Source organism: Sceloporus occidentalis, unplaced genomic scaffold (genome assembly GCF_023333645.1).
Source record: "Sceloporus occidentalis isolate IW3139 unplaced genomic scaffold, rSceOcc1.0.p SCAF_102, whole genome shotgun sequence".
Classification (NCBI taxonomy): Eukaryota; Metazoa; Chordata; class Lepidosauria; order Squamata; family Phrynosomatidae; genus Sceloporus; species Sceloporus occidentalis.
In genome coordinates, this window is record NW_028317082.1 from 1,407,132 (window position 1) to 1,431,385 (window position 24,254).

Genomic DNA, 24,254 nt, shown 5'->3' on the forward strand with positions numbered 1-24,254 from the left:
CCTCGCTTCATTATTCATTATGAGGGGCCAACACTTGCAGGCTTCTGCAGGAAGAACAGCTGAGCTGACCCTGCATTTTACATAATTCAAGGACTTCCATTGATTTAGCTATGCACTATACATGATTAGCAGAGCTATTCCTGCAGCAGAAGCTTTTTGGGGAGTCTGCTGGCTCTTGCTGACAAAGTGGAGAGTTGACTCTCTGCATGAGCGATGGGCAAAAAAAGCAAATTCTGTTCTGTTCAAGCACAGCAGTTTTGGTTATGGCATAGAAAAGCTTTGTCACAAAGGTTAATGGTATTTTGTATTTAACTGCTTTTGTGAAATGCAAATAGTGGTGTATGGGGAGGCAGAACAGAAGAAAGTGAGAGGGGAGAGAGAGAAGGCGGTATGAGGGGACATAAAGGGAGGGAGAGCAAGTCTGAAAGAAGAGGAGGGGGAGAAAAGAGAGAGTACAGATGGGGCAATAATAAGAGATATGTGGGAAAGGAGGGGGGATTAGAGAAGTGGACAGATAAAGGAAAAAATAGATGATTCTAGCTTAAAAAATTACAATTATGAGGACTAGGCTGTTCCTTTAATATTGGAAAGGTGCAGTCATATTAAAATGTCACTGTTTGTATCAGGGAGCTAATAGAAGTTGGATGTGAAGATGCCAAGCTTGCTTTTAAAATGAAAGGATATGTGACTAATGCCAACTATTCATTGAAGAAATGCATTTTCTTACTCTTCATTAATGGTAAGTGTGACCTGAGAGTACATTATGCTAGAGCTTATTTGGTGACCTTAGCAATTTTTATGCATTGTTAGCCTTTGTATTGTCGGTTATAATCTCAACTAATGTTATGGAACCCTTATGTGTCCTGAAACACAATTTTCCATATATTTACTTGTAGGTTTAAAATGTAGACACATATGATATTTAGTGAAGAGTAAACTGCCTACAATAAAACTATGCTCTTTTCTTAACATTACTGACAGCAAGACTGGTTGAATCGACAGCTTTAAAAAAAGCTATAGAGTCTGTGTATGCTGCCTATTTACCAAAGAATACTCATCCATTTCTGTATCTGAGGTGAGTTAGCATATTGTCTATATTGACATGGGTGTATTGTATAGTGTGTGTGTGTGTGTGTATATATATATGTATATATGTATTGTGTATATATATATATATATATAACATGTACCTAAAGTGGATTTATTTGACTCGGTGCGATCAATGATGTCTCAGAAAGATTGGACTTCATTCTCGTTTTTACCTTGAATATTGAGGGCATTAAAAGATTGCAAAATATACGGTTTTAATAAATTTTTTTACTCTTCTATAAAAAACATATTCCACTTTGTTTTTGTCTGGTGTCAGAACATGAAAGATCAGTTAATTAGTACCCTATAGAATCAGAAGAGATGCTCAAGCCATACTCTGTGTTGTATGATGTGTAAGCATTCTGAAAACCACTAAATGGTTGGCTCCAGTTATCAGCCATTGCACTTGCGGGATTTTCTTGCAGCCTTGAAATATCTCCTCAAAATGTTGATGTGAATGTCCACCCGACAAAACATGAAGTTCATTTTTTGCATGAAGACAGTATCATTGAGAAGGCACAGCAGCACATAGAGAGCAAATTGCTGGGATCCAACTCTTCAAGAATGTATTTCACTCAGGTGAGGAATAAACAAAATAGCATTCTCATTACCACTTTATTTTCAAATCATTATTGTTACATTTGTTTGTGTCTATATGTATACATATATTTTAGGTGTTTCCAAGATTTAATGTATTCTACATTCTATTTTATTTATGATTGTGTTGATTTGTCCAATTACACTTGAGCCAATATTAGTGCAGGGTACTGTACAAGCTTTTTAGTGATTTTTGCCCATTTGTTTTGGCAGATTTATTTTAGATTGGTTTATTTACTTAGCGTGCTAGAGAGTGCAGCACCTTTAACAAACAGTGCATTGCATTTTGAAAAATCTTACAATCACTGTGCCATATTTCTATGAGTGGATTCAAAGACCAATCTTGTGGTACTAATGTCCATGGTTGTTTTCAGAATTATTTTCAGAATTCAGTTTGACAATTTATACATTTAACCCAGTGACGACAATTGATGGTCCGGTCTCGTCACGCAAAAACATTCAGTTAATAACAATTGACGTGCCAGGACAGTCTTGACTTTAAAAGGGTGTAGAAAGCGATCTACGTTGGCTTTCTGCACCCAAACCTTGTCGCTGTAATGCCTCATTGGCAAGGCCTAGAGCAACACCGAGATCGGCATCAGGGGCCGTGTCTGGCCCCTCCCAGTGTCGTCAATATACAACATATACTATATGGCGGCAGATGCCTGTTTTAAAAGTTTAGGAGCCGATCAACAATTGTCAATGATTTTCATAATCTATTTTACCGATTATAAGATGAGGATTTTTCCAGAGTATATGCTTTTATAGTGACAAACACCAAGATCTAGTTCCCCCTCAGCGCTGCAGGGGACCTGTATTCTCTGGCGTGGCGTGACGTGACCTTCCAGTGGTCAGTCGCAGAAGTCCTGGCCAGCAGCAGCAGAGGTTGTCTGAGCGCATTGCACATACTTTTACCAGCTGCCAGAGAGGAGGATCCAGGTCCCCTGCAGCTCTACGGAGGATACTTTACAATGAAAAAACCCTCATCTTATAATCGATAAAATCGATTCAACTAATCGATAATGAAAATCATTGACTTTGATTTTCATTATCGATTTTATCTATTAGTTGTTGCAACCCTAAAGACATTGTCACGAAGGGGTTAAGGAAATATTGTATTTGTGTTGATTCTTAAATAATAACAAACATACTAAAGACATTCCAGTAGATCTGCGTATACCTACAAATCAGGAAACCTCTGACATTTGTTTCCCATTTCTGTTTGTTTTAACAAAATGTACTCAAATAAAATCCTGTAATTTCAAATCTGCTTTCTTTATTTTCTTCTACATTGTGTACTAGACCTTGTTGCCTGGAGCCTCTATATCTGCTAGCGAGGTTATTAAACCATTGGCAGGTTCTTCTCAGAATCCAGGAGAGAAGGTGTATGCTCATCAGATGATCCGAACAGACGCCAAGGACCAAAAGCTGGATGCTTTTCTTCAGCCTCTTTCCAGGTCTCTGCCATCAACTGCCCTTGCAAGTCAGAAGGAGGAAAATTGCCCAAAAGAAATTATGGAAGATATAAACATGCATGATGTGTCTGATGTCTCTAATAGTAGAAGTGACAATGACAAAAATACAGATGGAACCGCTTGCACTTCTGGGGACACTGCACCACCCAGGTACATCACAAAAACAGGCTATGATTTAAATCCAAGGAGGCCTTTTTATATTTTGGAGTGTTATCAGGGAGACTTTTAATGAACAAACATCCTCACAATAATTAAGAGTGAGCTTTTGGTTAGATATAGGTGTTGTATTTGTAAAGCAGCTAAAGCTTGAGCTCAGCGGTGAACAACTCTAGCCTTTAGTGGTTGCAAAAAGGCGTTTTTTTTGTTTATCCCAGCATGTGCAAAGGCATCTCAATTGAAATTTCCTTAAACTACTTGTTTTCAGGCATGGATACCCTGAATTCCTAGCCTGTTTTTGTTCGTCAAGGGTATGGAGTTGGGCACTTTTCAAATATTACCTTTAGCACAAACATTTATGAATGAAGTATGTTATAAGATTAATTGTCTGTTGAAAATAGACCTATTCCATAATGGACAAGCAGGGACAGGAATATGTAGCTCTGGACTTATGACATTCAGAGCAAGAATACATATGGTGATGCAAGTTGATAATTGTATGGCTAATTTGCAGTTGCGACAATTAGACATTGTTTCTGGAACTACATTTTCCAGAGCAATTCTGTCTTTTTGTTTTTTTTTTTACCCTTTCTTATTGCCTCAGATAACACTACCTTACTACCTCTCTGCACTTTAACTTCAGACTCATTAAAAGTTGAAGGGAGCTCTTTAACAACCTTACTTAATTGAAGATAAATATGTGCATGAACACTACATAATTTGGTTAGTCATTTTGTTTTGGCAATACCTTATGCTTAATAAGGTTTGTGTTACTTTTTACCTGGGTGTTATTTTGGGTTGGGTGGCAAAATACTTTTTTTGTAAAAAAACTTTAAACTGAAATACATAGTTTGTATTTATCATTTTGAAGGAAGAAGAGAGTGCGCACTGACTCTGATGAAGAGATGGCGGAGGTTGAAACAGACAATTATATGACCGCTGCCTCCACTCCAAGGAGAAGGATTATAAATTTAACTAGTGTTTTGACCCTTCGGAAAGAAATTGAGGAAAGGGCACATGAAGGTAATTGTTTGGGCTCAAGGCAGTGGAAATTGCGAAATTACATAAGAACGTAGCATATGCAATAAATAAGTACACTGACACCCCTCCTAATTTGAGTTTGTGTTTTAGTCACACCCATTGCTAACAAGTGTATAAAATCAAGCACATAGGCAGCCATTTCAGTAGACACATTGGCAGTAGAATGGGTCTTACAGAGGAGCTCACTGACTACAAGTTTACTACCGCCTACTGTGCGTAGCGAGTTTCATGAAATGGGTTTCCATAGCCAAGCACCCTGTCACTGGACTCTGGAGCTGTGGAAACATGTTCTTTTGGAGTGATGAATGTACTTCACATAGTATACTTCCAAATAGTGATTTGGCAGATGCTAGGAGAATGCTGCCTACTGTACAGTTTGCTGGAGGAGGGATAGTGGTCTGGTGCTGGTTTTCAGGATTTGGACTAGACCTCTTAATTCCAGTGAAGGGTAATGCTTAATGCTACAACATACTAGACATTTTACACCATTTTATGTTTCCTATTTTGTGGCACCAGTTTGGGGAAGGCCCTTTCCTGTTCTAGCATGACTGGGCCCCTGTGCACAAAGCAAGGTCTATAAAGTCATGGTTTGACAAGTTTGTGAAGCAAACTTAAGTTCCTCATGACCTTAACCCCATTAAACGCAGATTGTGAGCCAGACACTCCAAAATCTTGTAGAAGGCCTTCGCAGAAGAGCTGCCAAGAGGGGTGGGGTAGAGTTGCAATGGGACAACTCTAAATTAATGCCCATGGTTCTGGAATGGGATGTCCAATAAGCTCATATAGGTGCAGTATTCAGGTCTCCACATACTCTTGGTCATATAGTGTAGAAAAGATACATACATTGTGAATGTGATGACCATTACAATGTGTTTCTAGTTTCCCACTAACCATGTACCCTTCGAAGGCATTATTGAATTTCCCTACTAATTATCGGTTAAAAGTAACAATTACGACTCCAAATCCAGTCCTATTTTTAAATTCTGGTTGGAGACATGTTCTAGCACAGTAAATCCAATAACAAGAGTTGCAAAATATAAGGACGTTTTACTTTATTGAGGGAGTGGTAGATAAGCAGAACAATCTCTTAGCAGAAATGATAGCGGTAAATACAGTAAGAAAATTAAAATTTAAACATTCATGGGATAGGCTAAATGGCTAGCCTGAATGTAAGACAAGCCCTATAAGGAACAAAACAGGCAGACTAAAAGGCGCCAAATGGTTATTTGCTGTCAAAATGATACTTAGTACCAGCAAATGTACAAAGAACCGTGCGCTTCCCTTTTCTGTCTTTTTCTTTCTTCAAAGGCCTCCAGGACATGCTGCGTAATCACTCGTTTGTTGGCTGTGTTAGTCCCCAGTGGTCTTTAGTTCAATATCAGACAAAGTTGTATCTGCTAAATACAACAAAGCTGAGGTAAGAAACTCTCAACAGAGCTAAATTTTCTCTATTTTTTATTTAATATTAATTCTTTCATAGAAGTGGCTTTTCCAATCTGTTTTTTTACTTCTTGATATAAGTAGTAGAATCACTTAAACAGTAGCTGTAAAGTAAGAGAATTTTACTGACGATACTTAAGGATATCAATATTTAAAATGAATAAATAAAATGAGAGAGAGATTCTTGTGTTTAGGCTGACAGTATGTAGGGTTTTGAATATATATTCCTGAGGAAAGTCCACGAGGTGGACTGAAACGTTGACATGCAAATAAAAATGAAGCACTATTGAAGACGGTGAGTGCTGGCTTTACTACTTTTAGATTATATATATATATATATATATATATATATATATATATATATATATATATATATATATATATATATATATATATATTATGCACCACATGGTTGTGCATTTTAAGGTTTATAATCCATGTGTACGTGAATATTATTAATTAAAATATTTTATCTGTAAGTCATAAAAAAATGGCCATAACCTTTCCTGAGATATACTATAAAATGTGCAAAATGACAATAAAACACTTAAGGTTTTTGTTAAGCTTTAAAAACCAAAGTGTTTTTCCATTCTTTCCAGCCAGGAGCTCTTTTATCAAATACTTATTTATGACTTTGGCAACTTTGGCATTCTGAAACTATCTGTAAGTATCCATACATTTTTCTACCCCAAATTTGTTAGAAATGTTTTTTTTATTGATGTGAACGCTTGAATATAATATGATATAGTACAGTATGTGTATATGGTGGGAATAGTAGGAAGCAGGCACCCTACTGCTTCCAATATTCCATCTGAAAATATACTTCTCGTCTCCTGCTACAGATTAGATGCAATTAAAGTATATCCCTCTGTTTGTTTTTTTTACATTTCATTAGCAGAAAAGATTTTTGACAGCAAGCTTTTTTTTTTAGCATAAATAATGCATTATCTAAAAGAAGCCCAATGGAAATTTAGGATTTGTAATTCCAATTTGTGGTCTAGTCCATTTTGTGAGTTATTTTTTGATTCAATGTGGGTTCAATCGTTTATGATCATGTACATGTTTTTCATGAATTTTAAACCAGGAATCTGCACCGCTTTATGACTTGGCAATGCTAGCTTTGGACAGCTCCGAAAGTGGATGGACAGAAGAAGATGGACCAAAGGAAGGACTTGCTGAGTACATTGTTCAATTCTTGCAGAAGAAGTGTGAGATGTTAAAAGATTATTTTTCACTTGAACTTGATGAGGTGAGCCAGAGTTTTTTGAAAATGTTCTGGTGCGCCTGAGGCAGGCTTTGTTGTCTTTAACCCCTTGACGATATTGACATGCCTGGCATGTCATAACTTGAAAGGTGTTGCTGTAATGGCTCGCACTGTGGCCGCTCCGGAGGGTCTGGAGAACTCTTGAGTTCCCCCTGTAGGGGGACTAAATTCATCAATGCAAGTCAATGGAGCCCAGCTTACTAATTACAATGTAATTTGTCACAATCCTCGCTGATGTCTCCATCAAAAGAATCATCCTGTTCCAACAATTTTTTTTTAAAAGTCTATATATATATATACACACACAGACACACACTCACTGGCGACTTTTAGGTACACCTGTTCAATTGCTTGTTAACACAAATAGCTAATCAGCTAATCAGCCAATCACATGGCAGCAACTCAATGCATTTAGTCATGTAGACGTGGTCAAGACAACTTGCTGAAGTTCAAACCGAGCATCAGAATGGGGAAAGGGGATTTATGTGACTTTGAAAGTGGCAGATTTGTTGGCAGAGTATTTCAGAAACTGCTGATCTACTGGGATTTTCACGCATAACCATCTCTAGGGTTTACAGAGAATGGTCTGACAAAGAGAAAATATCCAGTGAGAGGCAGTTGCGTGGATGGAATTACCTTGTTGATGTCAGAGGAGAATGGGCAGAATGGTTTGAGATGACAGAAAGGCAATAGTAACTCAAATAACACTTGCTATAACCAAGAATATGAAACAGAGGCTAAAATTCGCACAGACAAAATTGGACAATGGAAGACTGGAAGAACATTGCCTGGTCTGATAAGTCTTGATTCCAGCTGCAGCATTCAGATGGCAGGGTCAGACTTTGGCGTAAACAACATGAAAGCATGGATCTATCCTGCCGTATCATCAGTTCAGTCTGGTGGTGGTGTAATGGTGTGGGGGAAGTTTTCTTAGCACACTTTGGGCCCCTAAGTATCGATTGAGTATCGTTTAAATGCGACAGAGTATTGTGGCTGACCATGTCCATCCCTTTATGACCACAGTGTACCCATCTTCTGATGGCTACTTCCAGCAAGATAATGCACCATGTCACAAAGCTCACATCAACTCAAACTGGTTTCATGAGTTCACTGTACTCCAATTGCCTCCACGGTCACCAGATCTCAATCCAATAGAGCACCGTTGGAATGTTGTGGATTGGGAGATTTGCATTATGGATGGGCAGCCGACAAATCTGCAGCAACTGCGTGATGCCATCATGTCCATATAGACCATAATCTCTGAGGAATGTTTCCAACACCTTGTAGAAAGTATGCCACGAAGAATGAAGGCAGTCCTGAAGGCAAAAGGAGGTCAAACCTTGTACTAGCAAGGTGTACCTAATAGTGGCCAGCGTGTGTGTGTATATGTATGTTTGTCTTAATGAGCAAGTCCTAAAATTAGCCCTATTATCTTCACAAAAAACCTTGTATTGAATGAGTTAAAATACTAGCATTTTAAATGCCCGTGGGGTTTCTAGATCTAAAAATTTTTTGAAGGGGTTCAAAGATGTTCCAAAAATAAGACTGTCAGGAACCAATTTTTCACTGCCTGAACCATGGCTTTTTTATACCTGTGGCATTTACATCTGCGACCACTAGTGGCCACCCTCCGCCCTCTGGAGCACTCAGAACTCAGGTGTGCCTTGTTACCTGGGTTGAGCCCTAGTCTACATCCAGCTGGGTCTTGTTATCTGGATTACCCTGCCTTTATGAACCTGCCCTGCCCTTCAGTCAGGGCCTTTGTATTGAAGTCTATGGACCTTCCTGCTGTGGCTCTGCACCTGTACTGTTCCTGGTTCCCTGCTTTGTGTCCTTCCAAGTGGACTCCCTGCTTTGTGTCCTTCCAAGTGGACTCCCTGCTTTGTGTCCTTCCAAGCGGGCTGTGTGCCTTTTGTACCCTTCCAAGCGGGCTGTGTGCCTTTTGTACCCTTCCAAGCGGGCTGTGTGCCTTTTGTGCCCTTCCAAGCGGGCTCTCTGTCTGTCGTGCCCTTCCAAGCGGGCTCTCTGTCTGTCGCGCCCTTCCAAGCGGAGTCTCTCTGTCGCGCCCTTCCAAGCGGGCTCTCTGTCTGTCGCGCCCTTCCAAGCGGGCTCCCTGCCAAAAGACTTATTACCTGTATTTTATTTTGCCATACGTCCGGTTACTTGCTTAGACTAGATTACCCTTATTTGCTGGTCCTGTTATATACATGAAATACACTGCATTACCTGGATTTCTGTTTGTGGTGTCTTTGTTTGCATAATCATGCACCGTGGGTTACATACTGAACCCCAAGTATCCCCTGCGCATGGGCTCCTACCTGACCTGATCACCCGAGTCCTGACAAAGACATGGCAAAGACTGACCAGATGTTGAAATTCCAAAAAAATTTACCCACCCCTCCAAAAACAACCTAACAAACCCATGCATGGTATCCCTGTACTCAGGAGATGTTGCTGAACACATATTGGGGTGTTTGACAGTGACATATACTAGGAGCTGTAAATTCATTCCTATATTAGAATGTGTGTGGGAAAAACACACAAAAAATACTAAATAGAAAGGGTTAAAATACCAGCATTTCAAATACCCTGGAGTGTCTAGTTTTCAAACATATATGATGGGGTAAATTGAATTGGCCAGCTTTAAAGATGTCCCAAAAAGACATGGGGCAGGGTGATCACATGTCAAAATTTCAATTTGAAAAATGCACACCTCTCATGCATGGGTGGTATCACTGTACTCGGGAGATATTGCTGAACACATTTATTTGGAGACTTACAAAACTCCCCTACCAGATTTCATAGTATTGGTTCATAACAGTACTTTTGTCACCTCTTAACACAAATGTTACATACACAAAGAAATGTGGTGCTGCTTTCTTATTAAGATAGATTGTGTATTGATCTTTTATGTATATTATAGAAAGGAAACCTTACTGGACTCCCACTATTGATAGACAACTATATTCCACCTTTGGAAGGACTGCCTATGTTTATTTTGCGCTTAGCCACTGAGGTAAGATAAACAAAACATGCTTTGTAAGCTGTCCTATGTTGTGTGTGTGTATATGTGTATGTGTATGTGTATATATATATATATATATATATATATATATATATATATATATATATATATATATATATATAATCCAAAATTAACAATTAGACTCCAATTACCACTCCAGGGACTTCTTTAAATAATCACTCGAGAAACTCCAGTTTTCCAATCAACGTTTCAGTCTGTTTATTAGACTTTCATCGGGACATGTCAGAAAAACAACGTGAGTCATATTTATACCAAAAAAGGATCATTAACAAGACCTACCACACCTGTAGTGCTCGTGGTGTTCCTGTAGTGCTCGGCGTGTACCATTCCCGAATACGCATGTGCCGAGCGTCAGCAATACTTCCGGATCCAGGGCCGGCCCAAGACAAAATGTCGCCTGGGGCGAATTTTAAAATGCCGCCCCCCCCCCTTATCTACCCTTCCTCTCCCTCCGTCCCTGCCGCCCCCCCCATTATCTACCCTTCCTCCCTCCCTCCCTATTATCCACCCTTACCCCCCCCTCCTTGTACTTACCTTTCAGCAGTCCTGCGGCGAGTCTCCCTGTTCAGTCTCGGTGCCGGCTTGTAATGCTGAGCGCCGGAAATGAGGTAATCTTCCGGCGCTCAACATTACAAGCCGGGACCGAGACAGAACAGGGAGACTCACCGCAGAGGAGAGAGAGAGAGGGGCGCCGAGCAGGTACTGACAGCTTGGTAAGGGAAAACCACTCGGCGCCCCTTTCTCTCTCTTTCGCTTTAAAAAAAAAAAAAAGGGTTTGGGGCGGCAAAGTGCCGCCCCTTCAAAAGTGCCGCCCCTTCAAAAGTGCCGCCCCTTCAAAAGTGCCGCCCCTTCAAAAGTGCCGCCCCTTCAAAAGTGCCGCCTGGAGCGGTTGCCCCACTCGGCTCCATTGTCGGGCCGGCCCTGTCTGGATCTCGGACGCACGGTCTGAGTTCCGGATTGTCATGGCAACGCTTACATTTAATCTGCATAATACGTCTCCTATGCCGGTCTGTAAACCTCTTATTTGTCCCTGATTATAAGACGACCCCCCAAAATCTGAATATTAACTTAGGAAAAAAAAGAAAAAGCCTGAATATAAGATGACCCTAAAGGAAAAAAGTTTTACCAGTAAATGTTAATTCATGTAAACTATTTTTTTTTAATAAAAGCTATGATTGAGAAAAATATTTTTTTTGTTTTTATTTCCTTGTATTTTCCAACCTGTCCCCCAGTTACGCACATCTGCCCCCAGGCTTGTGGCCCATGATATGCCTTTTAACCCTCTATGTGCCACTGTGCCCCATGGTATGCCTTTTGACCCCCTATGTGCCACTCTGCCTCCAGAAATGCCGTATACCCCTATATCCCATTCTGGCATTTAGGGGGTTAAAATGCATATTATGGGGCAGAGTGGCATATAGGGAGGTATAAGGTATTCCAGGAGGCAGAGTGGCATTAAGGGAGTTAAAAGGCATTGTATAGAGCACTCTGCCTCCAGAAATGCCATATACCCCTATATGCCACTCTGGCATTTAGGCGGTTAAAAGGCATATTATGGGGCAGAGTGGCATATAGGGAGGTATAAGGCATTTTAGGAGGCAGAGTGCTCTATTAAATGCCCCCTTAACGCCACTCTGCCTCCTGAAATGCCTTATACCTCCCTATATGCCACTCTGCCCCATAATATGCCTTTTAACCCCCTAAGTGCCAGAGTGGCATATAGGGGTATAAGGCATTCCAGAAATGCCCTATGCCCCCATTTAACACACACACACACACTTACCGGTGCTTCCAATTTCCTGCCGTATTGCCGGGGCAGCGGGTTGACGTCTCCTTCCGCTGCAGCCGGAAGGAGGTGGAGTTGGCAGCGGGGGTTTGTCTGCGTCCGTCGCGCATACCTTTCCCGGCTGTCAGAGAGAGTTCCCCGCACCGGTGCCCTTCAAGGGGTTAATTCCCGTTTTTTTAGGGGGTTCTGCTGCTGGTGGTCTGCCTGGATGCCCAGGCAGACCAGCAACAGCAAAAACGAGCCCCCAGAAGTCCTCTGATCAGTCCTGTAGGACTGATCAGAGAGACTCCTCCCCTACAATCTCCAGTCTATTGGAGATTGTGTCCCAGCTGCCAGAGGCAGCTACAGGGACAGGGAGACAGGGTTCTTTGGTCTCCACATGAGTGTGGAGACCAGACCCCCCACCCCCACCCTTCCTCAGTTAACCCCTACCCCCCTCTTCCTCAATTAACCTCTTCAATGCTGCGATTGTGTATGACCCCCATCGCAGCATTGCAGGGGTTAATATTAGTCCCCACAAGCTTGTGGGGACTAAATATCAATCAATGCTGTGCTTCAATGGAGCATCAGCATTGAAAGAGTTAAAAAAAAATAATGTAAAAAATAATAATAATTAAAAAAAAAAAAATTAAAAAAAAATTAATAAAATAATAATAATAATAATAAAAAAAATAACAGCACTGACCTGAAAGTCCAGGGTGCTTCCAGGTCAAATGCTGGGCTGATCAGATCGCCCCTGGCCAATAGGAGTGATCGGATCATTATGGCAGCCCACGGATGACCCTGCTCTACAAAGAGAGAGGGGTCATCTAGGGTAATTATGAAAAAACACAAATTATTAATAAAATGAAAAAATCATAATTATTACCTGATCACTTGGTGACATTTTAAGTCGCTGATTATTGATCGGTCTCCCTGATTGATGTCAGCGGCCTAAACCTGTCACTTACAAGTAATCTGATGAAAAAAAATATTTAAAAAAATGTAAATGCACATGTTCCAGTTTTGCCCTCATAGCTTCCTCAAAAAATACATGAACCATGCATGTGAGACCTTGTTGGAACCGGGGGGTGTTGGTGAACAAAATGTGGTGCTTTCTTCCACTGTTGCACATATGCTGTGCAAGAAATAAATTTTAACATTGAAATGTATTTGTTAAAAACGCAATAAAATAAATTTTCCGTGAACTTTGGCAGACATCAGTGAAGAAAAGGCTAGCTGAAAACTGTCAAAACTACCCTAGTTGAACACCTTGACTTGTCTACTGTTCATAAATATATACTTTTATGGGGTAATTTACAGCAGGGGGCTTCCAAAATGTCCCAAATGGGATATGGGCCCAGGAAACCAATTTCTGAAAATTCCAAATGTGAAAACGAAAATGCGCATGTTCCAGTTTTGCCCTCATAGCTTCTTTAAAAAATGCATGAACCATGCATGTGAGGCCTTGTTGGAACCGGGGGATGTTGGTGAACACAATTTGGTGTTTTGTTCTGCAGTTGCACATATTCTATACAAAATATAATATAAAATCTAAAGCAACATTGCAACATATGCAAAAAAAAAACAAAAAAATATAAAAATACCTCAAAATTTGGCAGCAATTGGCGATAAAATCCCTGTTTGAAAAGTGTCAAAATGACCCTAGTTGTACACCTTGACTTATCTACTGTTCATAAACATATAATTTTGGGGGGGTAATCAGTATCTGTGACAACTATTGCAGTTATTAGACTGCCATGCCAAATTTGAAAAAAATTACATTTCAAAAACGTGATGCATGCCTTGCAATATTTGCCCTATACTGGTCAAAATAGATAAAAATCCTGGCCATGTTGGGTGGTTTCCAAATCAGGACAAGTTAATGAATATATTTGGGATAATTTTTTCCCATTGGTTTAATGTGTGTACAATTTGTATGTATACAAAACTGTAAAAAAAAATGCGTTTTTTCATTTTTTCCCCACCTTTTCCAGTTTTTTTCAAACAAAACAATGTACTACCCAGCTTACTATGGTTTCAAATGAAAGCCCTACTTGTGCTGAAAAAAACAATATATGATTTGTGTGGGTGCACCAATTGATAAGAGAGAAATTACAGTTGAAGAAAGACATGGCAAAAACACAAAAACGGCTCCGGTCCTTTAGCGACACCTTAGTATCAAAATCCCGGTCCTGAAGGGGTTAATGATCCTTTTTTGGTATAAATATGACTCACATTGTTTTTCTGACATGTCCTTATTAAAGTCTAATATACTGACTGAAACGTTGATTGGAAAACTGGAGTTTCTTGAGTGATTATTTAAAGAAGTCCCTGGAGTGCCGGTAACTATTTTTGGATATTATATATATATATATATATATATATATATATATATATATATATATATATATACACAATTTTCCTTAAACAATTATAAAATTATAGCATTCTCACTATAAAATGTAGTACCAAGAAAAGCATATAATGTACTTTATATTATGCAAAACCTACAAATAAAAAAAAAAAAAAAAAACCGATACATTTACTAACATATAATACTAATCTGGGCTGTGTGTCTTTTTATAAGATACATACATTTACTAACATACACATATATATATATATATATATATATATATATATATATATATATATATATATATATATATATAAAAAAAAAAAGACACAGCCTACATCAGTATTATATTTTCATAGTAGAGAGAAGCAAGCCATTACTTAAGTCTAATGCTAAATATACTCTTAAGTAGGACATGTAAGCATATTGTAGCTCTCTTAAATTAAGGCAGTAATGCATTTCAAGATTCCTGCAACTTTAACCCTATCCTTCCTGTACGTCTCCTAGTCGAGACCCCCAGTATTTCTGAGTGTGCTTCCAGACAGGAAGCTTTTTATTCTCAAAAAAGGTGAAAAACCTTAAGTTTAACATCTAACATTAAATCTTTTAATTTATATCAATCCAGCTCTCAATATGCAAATCTTCTATACAGTAATTTTAATAACTTAATAGGAGCATCAGGCTATAAACCTTCCTTAAATCCCCGCTTCTTCCTAAATCTATTCCAAAATAATCCTAGGTGATCCATTATGTAATTTTTGCCAAGCAGAAGTTGGGAGCTCCCATTAGCTATTGACCACCATATGACTATGTCAAGGTCTTGGTTAAGCATATATCTTTCTATTAGTTTCCATGCCTCTAGATCGGCATCATGGCTAACCCATCTAGTAATATGTGTAATCATGGCGGTATCGTGATATTTTTTTTAAATGTGGGACCGCTACTTGTCCCCTCACAGACAATTTTTGATAGGCATTACTTCCACTGATTTGTGCCCCAAATGTGGTATGATTGCCGCCGACTTATTTCATAACTTATGGGTTTGCCTACCTATACGTGAGTTTTGGAAACGCGTTCAAGCTTTCCTAGTGAGCCTCAATATCCGGGACTTCCAAGTAAGTCCGGAGGCTGCCCTTTTTGGCCATCTCGATGATCGAGGAGTGCTAAGGCCTTGATTTGTATAATTCTGGCTGTGGCCAGGAAAACCATTTTGCAGCAGTGGATACATGCTGAACCTCCTTCATTGTCTTTATTTCATAATAAATTGTTCCACCTGCTCAGAATGGATTCGTTAGATGCGACGATACACAAAGAAAGAGACACCCATAGATTTTTAAAAAAATGGGATGGTTTTATTGGTACTCTGGAGAACTCTGTTAAATGCCAAATCAAAGCCACTTTCTGTGGCACTTCCTGGTATGGTGCGCAGCTGCTACTGGGTAATGATCCTTGATCGTAATACCTGACCTATGCCGGTTTGCTGTCAGGGTTTTTTTGTTGTTTTTCACTCCGGTTATTTGTCTTGCTGGGCTGACCAGGCGGGTGGGGGGGGGGGATACTTTTGTGACTTCACCCATTGTATTTCCTGGTTTCTACCTGATTTGTTGCAATGTTGTCATTTGGTATTCTCTGAGCGACGTACACGGAAAACTCAATAAAAAGAATTAAAAAAAATAAAAAATCCGGGACCGCTAATCTCCCTTTATCGCTGTTACTAGATAAGACCTTTTGGTTTACCCTGGCTTTCTTCCCTTTCCAAATATACATCAACTAACCTTTTCAATCTCTTATTCTTGGGTGGGTGGGTTAATACCATGGGATACTTATCGAATAGATAAAGCTATTTTGGCAGAATGTAGAATTTGATGAAGTTAATACATCCCCACCCCAAAACCTCTATATTAGCCCAATCTTTGAAGTTCTCAGAAGTCTGAGATAGTATGGCTCAATTATTAACCGCTATCATTTCTTAAGGTTTTGAAGACACAATAATGCCTAAACATTCTATATAGGGCTGCAACTAATGATTATTTTCATAATCGATTAGTTGGACGATTATTTTTTCGATTAATCGGGTAAAAAAAAAATATGCAAATTTTTAGTTTATTTAAAATAAAAACTTATAATTTACAATGGCATTTCACGATTTGCCTTCTTATATTACTGACATAATAATTAAAGCTATATTTTAACAAGAACCCCAAAAATACCAAAAAAAGCTTTACTAGTAAATATTCATGTAAACTATTTTTGCCCCTATATGCTACTCTGCCCCTATATATGCCTTATACCCTCCTATATGTCAGAGATGTCACTGTGCCCCCTTATACCTCCTATATGCCACTCTGTCCCCTGATATGCCTTATACCCCTCCTGATATGCCTTATAGCCCCCTATATGCCACTGATATGCCACTCTGTCCCCTAATATGCCTTATACCCCCTATATGCCACTGTGCCCCCTGATATGCCTTATAGCCCCCTATATGCCTTTTACACTTGATATGCCACCATGGCCCCTGATATGCATTTTACCCCTAAATGCCACTGAGATGCCACTGTGCCCCCTGATACACCTTATAGCCCCTTTATGCCACTGTGCCCCCTGATATGCCTTATAGCCCCTTTATGCCACTGTGCCCCCTTATGCCACTGTGCCCCCTGATACGCCTTATAGCCCCTTTATGCAACTGTGCCCCCTGATACGCCTTATAGCCCCTTTATGCCACTGTCCCCCCTGATACCACTGTGCCCCCTGATATGTCTATATATTAAATATAGACAAAAAAATTAATACACAATATAAATATAAATATATGGCCAATATAAACAATAAATCAAATATTACAGACATAAAAAAATAAAAAAAACACAAATGCACATAATTAATAGATCCCGCAAAAATTCTACCTGCCCCACCAGGGGTTAATATATCAACAGAAGAAACACTGTCCTCTTTTTACTTACTTGTCCTGTTTTTCTTCTGTTGATATATTAACCCCTGGTTGGGCAGGTGGAAGTGGCAGTGAGATGAAGTAGCAGAGGTTGCGCACATAGCGCACTAAAATCCAAATCCCCTGCAGCGCTGCACGGGACCTGGATCCTCTCCGGCAGCCGGTAGGGGTCTGTGCGATGTGCGCAGACAGCCGCTTCTCCCCTCCGCTTCCGTTGGGGCTTCCATGATGGAAGCCGCACCGGAAGGTCACGTGACGCCAGGTTCAGTAATAGAAGCCCTGGCGGAAGTGGAGGGGAGAAGTGGAAGGGAGAAGCGGAGGATGTCTCCGCATTTTGCACGGACCCTCACCGGGTGGCAGAGAGGATCCAGCTCTCCTGCAGCTTTGCGGGGGTCTGGATTCTACAGTTATAATCCGATCTCTATTTGAGATCAGATTATAGAAGGGAGTTTTTCCAGAGCATTTGCTCTGAAAAACATCATTTTATAAATTGATAAAATCGATTCAACTAATCGATTATGAAAATCGTTGACAACAATTTTCATAATCGATTATTATAGATTTTATCGATTCGTTGTTGCAGCCCTAATTCTATACTTTAAACCAAATAAAAGCCTAAGTGGTCTCTAATTCTGCCATTAGTCTATTATCGAGATTAATCCCTAGGGTCTTTGATTTTGAGAGATACAATTTGTATTTATTATGAAAACCATATACTTCCATTTCCTTTAATAGAGTTTTAATTGACTCTCGGATTAATTAGCGTAACTACTACATCCTCTGCATATAGGTTGACTTTTAACTCGTAATGTTTAATAGGTGCGCCTTTGATATCTGCATCAAATCTTGTACGCTGAGCCAAGGATTCTGTGTGGTGTAGCAGTCCCCTGCAGACGATTATTTTCTGCCTTTTTTTTTTTTTATTCCGGCATTTTGCCAATAATGCCCTTTTCGGCCGATTCTATTTCGTATAGTATTGATCTGCAATGACTTTTGGTAAATCCTCCTGCTATAATGCTGATTCTGGAAATCTTCTTGTGAGTCCGGATCTGTTCTGTGTTTTATATTGAATACTACATGATGTGTTATATAACTCAAGACTGTATGTTTTGGTCTAGAGCCCTGCGTGGGACTGCTTTTTAATCCCGCTCCCGCAATGTGGGTGTTCCGCTCCCGCCCGCTGCCCCCCACATTTGTGGCCAATCCCGCCCGCTCCCGCCACATTTGTGGCGAATCACGCCCGCCTCCTTACCTGATTTCCCAAGCAGTCCCGCAAGGCTGCCCTCGAGTTGTTCTCTCACAGCGTCTCCTCTCTTGCCTCCGCCCAGGAACAAGGCGGAGTCACAGGAAGTGACGTCACATCACGTGACTCCGTTTTGTTCCTGGGCAGAGCCAGATAGGAGACACTATAAGGGAGCAGCGAGAAGGCAGCCTTGCGGGACTGCGCGGGATTACCGGGACCCACAGGTAAAGTGCCTGACCGCCCGCAACCCCGCGGGACCCACCTCCCAATGCAGTCCTCTATTTTGGTCTTTTAAGTGAACTGTGTATGACGTCCCAACTCTCTGTCTCCTCTCACCTCCAAGCTTATTGAAATAATTATTTATACTTAATTTAACTAAAATTCTTGATTACAATTCTTTACTTGACCCTCTTCAATGTGGTTTCCTCACCACTCACTACTCTACACTAATCCTACCAGACCTTTCTGCTGCTTTCGACACTGTGGACCACCCTCCTGTCCTTCAAACTCTTCATGATCTTGGTTTAAGTGACACTGCTCTCTCCTGCTTCACGTCCTACATTTCTGATCGTACCTTCAGCGTCTCTTTCTCCAGTAACACCTCCCCTCCAGCACTAGGTCAGGGTACCCCAAGGCTCAGTTCTAGGACCCCTTCTGTTCTCCCTTCACCCTACCTTACTTGGCAAACTAATCTCATCCTTTGGCATTCAATACCACCTGTATGCTGATAACACCCAGATCTACCTATCCTTTCCTGATCGCTCTCCCTCTCTTAGATTGTGTAACTAACTGCCTTGCATCTGTCTCTACCTGGATGTCTGCATTAGGGCTGCAACAACTAATCAATAATGAAAATCATTGTCAAAATATACATAGTTATATAGGTTGAAAAAAGACATGCGTCCATCAAGTTCAGCCTTTCCTATATCTGTTAATTTGTTGCTGTTGATCCAAAAGAAGGCAAAAACCCCAGTTTGGCTCTTTCCAATTCTGCACTAACCAGGGAAAAAATTCCCTCTTGACCCCAAAATGGCAGTCAGATTTCTCCTTGGATCAATAAGCTGTTTCCCCATAATTAAAGATTATATCCCTGAATATTATGTTTTTCCAAGTATCCATCCAGTTGCAGTTTAAACATTTGTACAGACTCCGATAAAACTACCTCTGCAGGCAGAGAATTCCACATCCTTATTGTCCTTACTGTAAAAAACCCTTTCCTCTGCTTTAGACAAAATCTCCTTTACTTCCGTCTAAACGCATGACCACCTGTCCTATGCATAGTCCTGTTTATGAACAGATTTCCACACAATGGTTTGTATTGGCCCCGAATATATTTAAATATAGATATAGCTTTTCATGTTATACTAAAATAAGAAGGTGATTAGAGAAATGTCATTGTGTTACACAAGGTAATGTTAATGTTATCTCCTGCATTGACTATTGTAACCCTGTCTTAACTGGTCGCTCTCTTAACCGGCTTGCCCTTCTACAATCCACCATGAACAATGCGGCAAGACTTATTTTCCTCTCCCGCCTCTTCCCTCTGTCTTTTTCTTCCCTGGCTGCTTGTGCACTTTAGGATTCATTTCAAAATCCTGACTCTTACTTTCAAAGCCCATCATAATGCTTCCCCTACTTACACCTCATCACTCATCCAATGATCTTCTGGCTTCTCCTCTGATTTCTAGCTCTAATGCATGCTTGCAGGATTTCTCAAGGGCTGCCCCTATCCTTTGGAATGCCCTTCCCTAGCCAATCACTTTCCCCTTGCCTTCGGTCCTTCAGGGATTTAAAAAAAAATATTTTGAAGACCCACTTCTTTAAGAACGCTTGAAACATTACACGTTAATGTCCTCTCACATTCCCTTAGGCTATATTACAAGAGGGAATATGGAAACATTGTAAGTTTGTTTGAGGAGGGCCCTCCTCACCTGTTTCCGTAAGGTAAATTGTTGTTATATACTACCTGCTATGTCCTGTTTACCCATTGCACAACGTTGAAGAATATGCTGGCATTACATGAAACAATAAATAATGACAACCAGTAAAGAAGATACAATCTTAGCAGCTATAGACAAGGCATAGCAGAAGCATACCGTATTTGCTCGATTATAAGATGACCATGATTATAAGACGACCCCCCAAATCTGAATATTAATTTAGGAAAAAAAGCCTGAATATAAGACGACCCTATAGGAAAAAAAGTTTTACCAGTAAATGTTAATTCATGTAAACTATTTTTTCCAACCTGCCCTCCCCAGTTATGCACATCTGCCCCAGAAATGCCTTATACCCCCTGTATGCCACTGTGCCCCATGATATGCCTTTTAACCCTCTAAATGCCACTGTGCCCCATGATATGCCATTTAACCCTATATGCCACTGTGCCCCATGATATGCCATTTAACCCTATATGCCACTGTGCCCCATGATATGCCTTTTGACCACCTATGTGCCACTCTGCCTCCAGAAATGCCTTATACCCCTATATGCCACTCTGGCATTTAGAGGGTTAAAAGGCATATTATAGGGAAGAGTGGCATATAGGGAGGTTTAAGGCATTCAGGAGGGAGAGGGGGGGAGGGAGTGTTAAATGGGAGATATAAGGCATTTCTGGAGGCGGAGTGGCATTAAGGGGGTTAAAAGGCATTTCACAGAGCACTCTGCCTCCAGAAATGCCTTATACCCCCCATTTAACACTCCCTCCCCCTCCCTCCTCCAAACTTACCGGTGCTTCTGACTTCCCTATCATGTAGCCGGGGCAGCGTGTAGATCCCACGCACTTACGCTGCAGCCGGAAGGAGGCGTGGCTAGCAGCGGGGGTTGTCTGCGTCCATCGCGCAGACCTTCCCCGACTGTCAGAGATCAGAGTTCCGGCACCGGTGCGGGGAACTCTGATCTCTGCCAGCCGGGGAAGGTCTGCGCAATGGATGCAGACAACCCCCACTGCTAGCCACACCTCCTTCCTGCTGCAGCGGAAGTTGTCTACGCGAATCGCGTAGACATGTACACACTGCCCCAGCTACATGACAGGGGATTCAGAAGCACCGGTAAGTGGGGCGGGGGGAGGGGAGACAGGAGGATCCAGGTCCCCTGCAGCTGCGGGGGATCTGGATCTTAGTCGTCTCATAGTCAGACCTATTTGCTCTGAAAAAAACCTAGTCTTATAATCGAGCAAATACGGTAATTTGCCAGTACAATTTAAAACATTTTTTCAGTATATCCTGGCCTTAGGCACAGGGGTGTTTTTCAGATATCTGACATCCCCAAATCTGCCATTTTTGTCTTCTCTCTAGGTGAACTGGGATGATGAAAAAGAATGCTTTGAAAGCTTCAGCAAAGAATGTTCACTGTTTTACTCTCTCAAGAAGCAGTTCATATTGCAGGAATCTGCTTGTGAGGTAATTCTTAATGATTTTACCATGCCTTGATAGTCTTATATATTTCTTTTTATTTACAAATACCTTAATACATAAAAACAAAAACTTGTCACAGTGGCACTTTACCTCCACTGTAGCAATTCCATGTCTCCAGTAAGCAGTAACTCGAGCCTGAATTGACTGTCTCCAGTTTGATTTTATTTTTGTGAACCCTGTTGCGGCTTGTGACAGCACCTTGTGACCTAGTATTGATGCGATTTAAAATGCTCAACTGTGCGAAAAGCAGCTAAGCTGCAGTGTTTTATTGCAAATATCTGAAACTACATAAGCCTTCTTTTCATTTCTAAGTTACACTCACTGGCCACTTTATTAGGTACACCTTTGCTAGTACCGGGTTGGACCCCCCCTTTTGCCTTCAGAACTGCCTTCATTCTTCATGGCATACTTTATACAAGATGCTGGAAACATTCCACAGAAATTTTGGTCCATATGGACTTGATGGCATCACGCAGTTGCTGCAGATTTGTCGGCTGCACATCCATGATGCGGAGCTCCCGTTCCACCACATCCCAAAGGTGTTCTATTAGATTGAGATCTGGTGATTATGGAGGCCATTGGATTAGAGTGCCATACTTAAACAATGCTCAATTGGTACTAAGGGACCCAAAGTGTGCCAAGAAAATGTCCCCCACACCATTACACCACCACCACCAGCCTGAACTGTTAATACAAGGCAGGATGGATCCATGCTTTCATGTTGTTTACGCCAACGTCTGACCCTTCCATCTGAATGTCGCACCTGGAATCGAGACTCATCAGACCAGGCAACGTTCTTCCAGTCTTCCATTGTCCAATTTTGGTGAGCCTGTGCGAATTGTTTCCCTTTCTTAGCTGACAGGAGTGGCACCCGGTGTGGTCTTCTGCTGTATCCCATCTGCTTCAAGGTTTGATGTGTTATGCGTTCAGAGATGATATTCTGCATACCTTGATTTTAAAGAGTGGATATTTGATTAGCAGTTTCTGAAATACTCAGACCAACAGCCATGCCGTGTTCTAAGTCACTTAAATCCCCATTTCTTCCTCATTCTGATGCTCTGTTTGAACTCTTGGCAAGTTGTCTTGACCACGTCTACATGCCTAAATCCATTGAGTTGCTTCCGAAGCATCAGAGGGATCTCATTGTTGAAAGATATCAGTCAGGAGAAGGGTACAAAAGAATTTCCAAAGCATTAGATATACCATGGAACATAGTGAAGACAGTCATCATCAAGTGGAGAAAATATGGCACAACAGAGACATTACCAAGAACTGGACGTCCCTCCAAAATTGATGAAAAGACAAGAAGGAAACTGGTCAGGGAGGCTTACAAGAGGCCTACTGCAACATTAAGCCCGCCCCCAAGACTAACATCACTCCCACGGAGTGATTCTGTAGGCTGAAACCGCGATTGCAGAAAAACCTGCAATCGCGTTTTCAGCTGCCACAGGCAGCTTCAGGGAAGGGGGTGGTGTGTTGATTGGTTCCCCACACAAGTGTGGGGACCTGACACAACACCTCCTGTAGGACTGATCAAAGAGACTCCTCCCCTGCAATCTCCAGTCTATGGGAGATTGTGTCCCAGCTGCCAGAGGTAACTTCAGGGAAAGAGTGTAGAGACCAGCCCCCACCCCCTCCCTTGCTCAATAAACCCCTTCACTGCTGCGATTGTGTATGACCCCCATCGCAGCATTGCAGGGGTTAATATTAGTCCCCACAAGCTTGTGGGGACTAAATATCAGTCAATGCTGTGCTTCAATGGAGCATCAGCATTGAAACAGTAAAAAAAATAAATAAATAAAATTAAAAAATAATTTAAAAATAAATTAAAAAAATAACAGCACTGACCTGAAAGTCCAGGGTGTTTCCAGGTCAAATGCTGGGCTGGGCTGATGATGATCAGATCACTCCTGGCCAATAGGAGTGATCGGATCATTATGGTAGCCCATGGATGACCCTGCCCTACAAAGAGAGAGGGGTCATCTAGAGTAATTATGAAAAAACACAAGTTAATTTAAAAAAAAAAACATAATTATTACCTGATCACTTGTCGGTGACATTTTAAGTCGCTGATTATTGATCGGTCTCCCTGATTGATGTCATCGGCCTAAACCTGTCCTCAAAAATAGCTTCCTCAAAAAATGCATGTGAGGCCTTGTTGGAACCGGAGAATGTTGGTGAACAAAATGTGGTGTGTTCTTCCACTGTTGCACATATGCTGTGCAAAAAATAAATTGCAACATTGAAATAATGTTTAAAATAAATAAATTTATATATATTTATATATATTTTTATGGGGTAATTTACAGTGGGGGGCTTCCAAAATCTCCCAAATGGGATATGAGCCCAGTAAACCAATTTCTGAAAATTCCAAATTTGAAAACTAAAATGCGCATGTTCCAGTTTTTCC

At 40.8% G+C, this 24,254-nt stretch overlaps 1 protein-coding gene across 2 annotated transcripts in view; it reads left to right on the top strand.

Annotated features, from left to right (window-relative positions):
* The window catches only part of LOC149283564 (DNA mismatch repair protein Mlh1-like), a 66,674-nt gene that overhangs the window by 41,245 nt on the left and 1,175 nt on the right, over positions 1–24,254 (top strand). The window contains exons 9-19 of one of the 2 annotated variants that reach the window (XM_089497372.1): positions 627–739; positions 982–1,075; positions 1,515–1,668; positions 2,989–3,311; positions 4,189–4,340; positions 5,667–5,775; positions 6,398–6,461; positions 6,883–7,047; positions 9,986–10,078; positions 21,725–21,824; positions 23,065–23,078. In XM_089497372.1, coding sequence (XP_089353498.1) covers positions 627–739; positions 982–1,075; positions 1,515–1,668; positions 2,989–3,311; positions 4,189–4,340; positions 5,667–5,775; positions 6,398–6,461; positions 6,883–7,047; positions 9,986–10,078; positions 21,725–21,824; positions 23,065–23,078 — 1,381 coding nt within the window. Of the gene's footprint in view, positions 1–626; positions 740–981; positions 1,076–1,514; positions 1,669–2,988; positions 3,312–4,188; positions 4,341–5,666; positions 5,776–6,397; positions 6,462–6,882; positions 7,048–9,985; positions 10,079–21,724; positions 21,830–23,064; positions 23,079–24,254 lie in introns of both variants that reach the window. The other variant, XM_089497373.1, reaches the window with a different exon arrangement.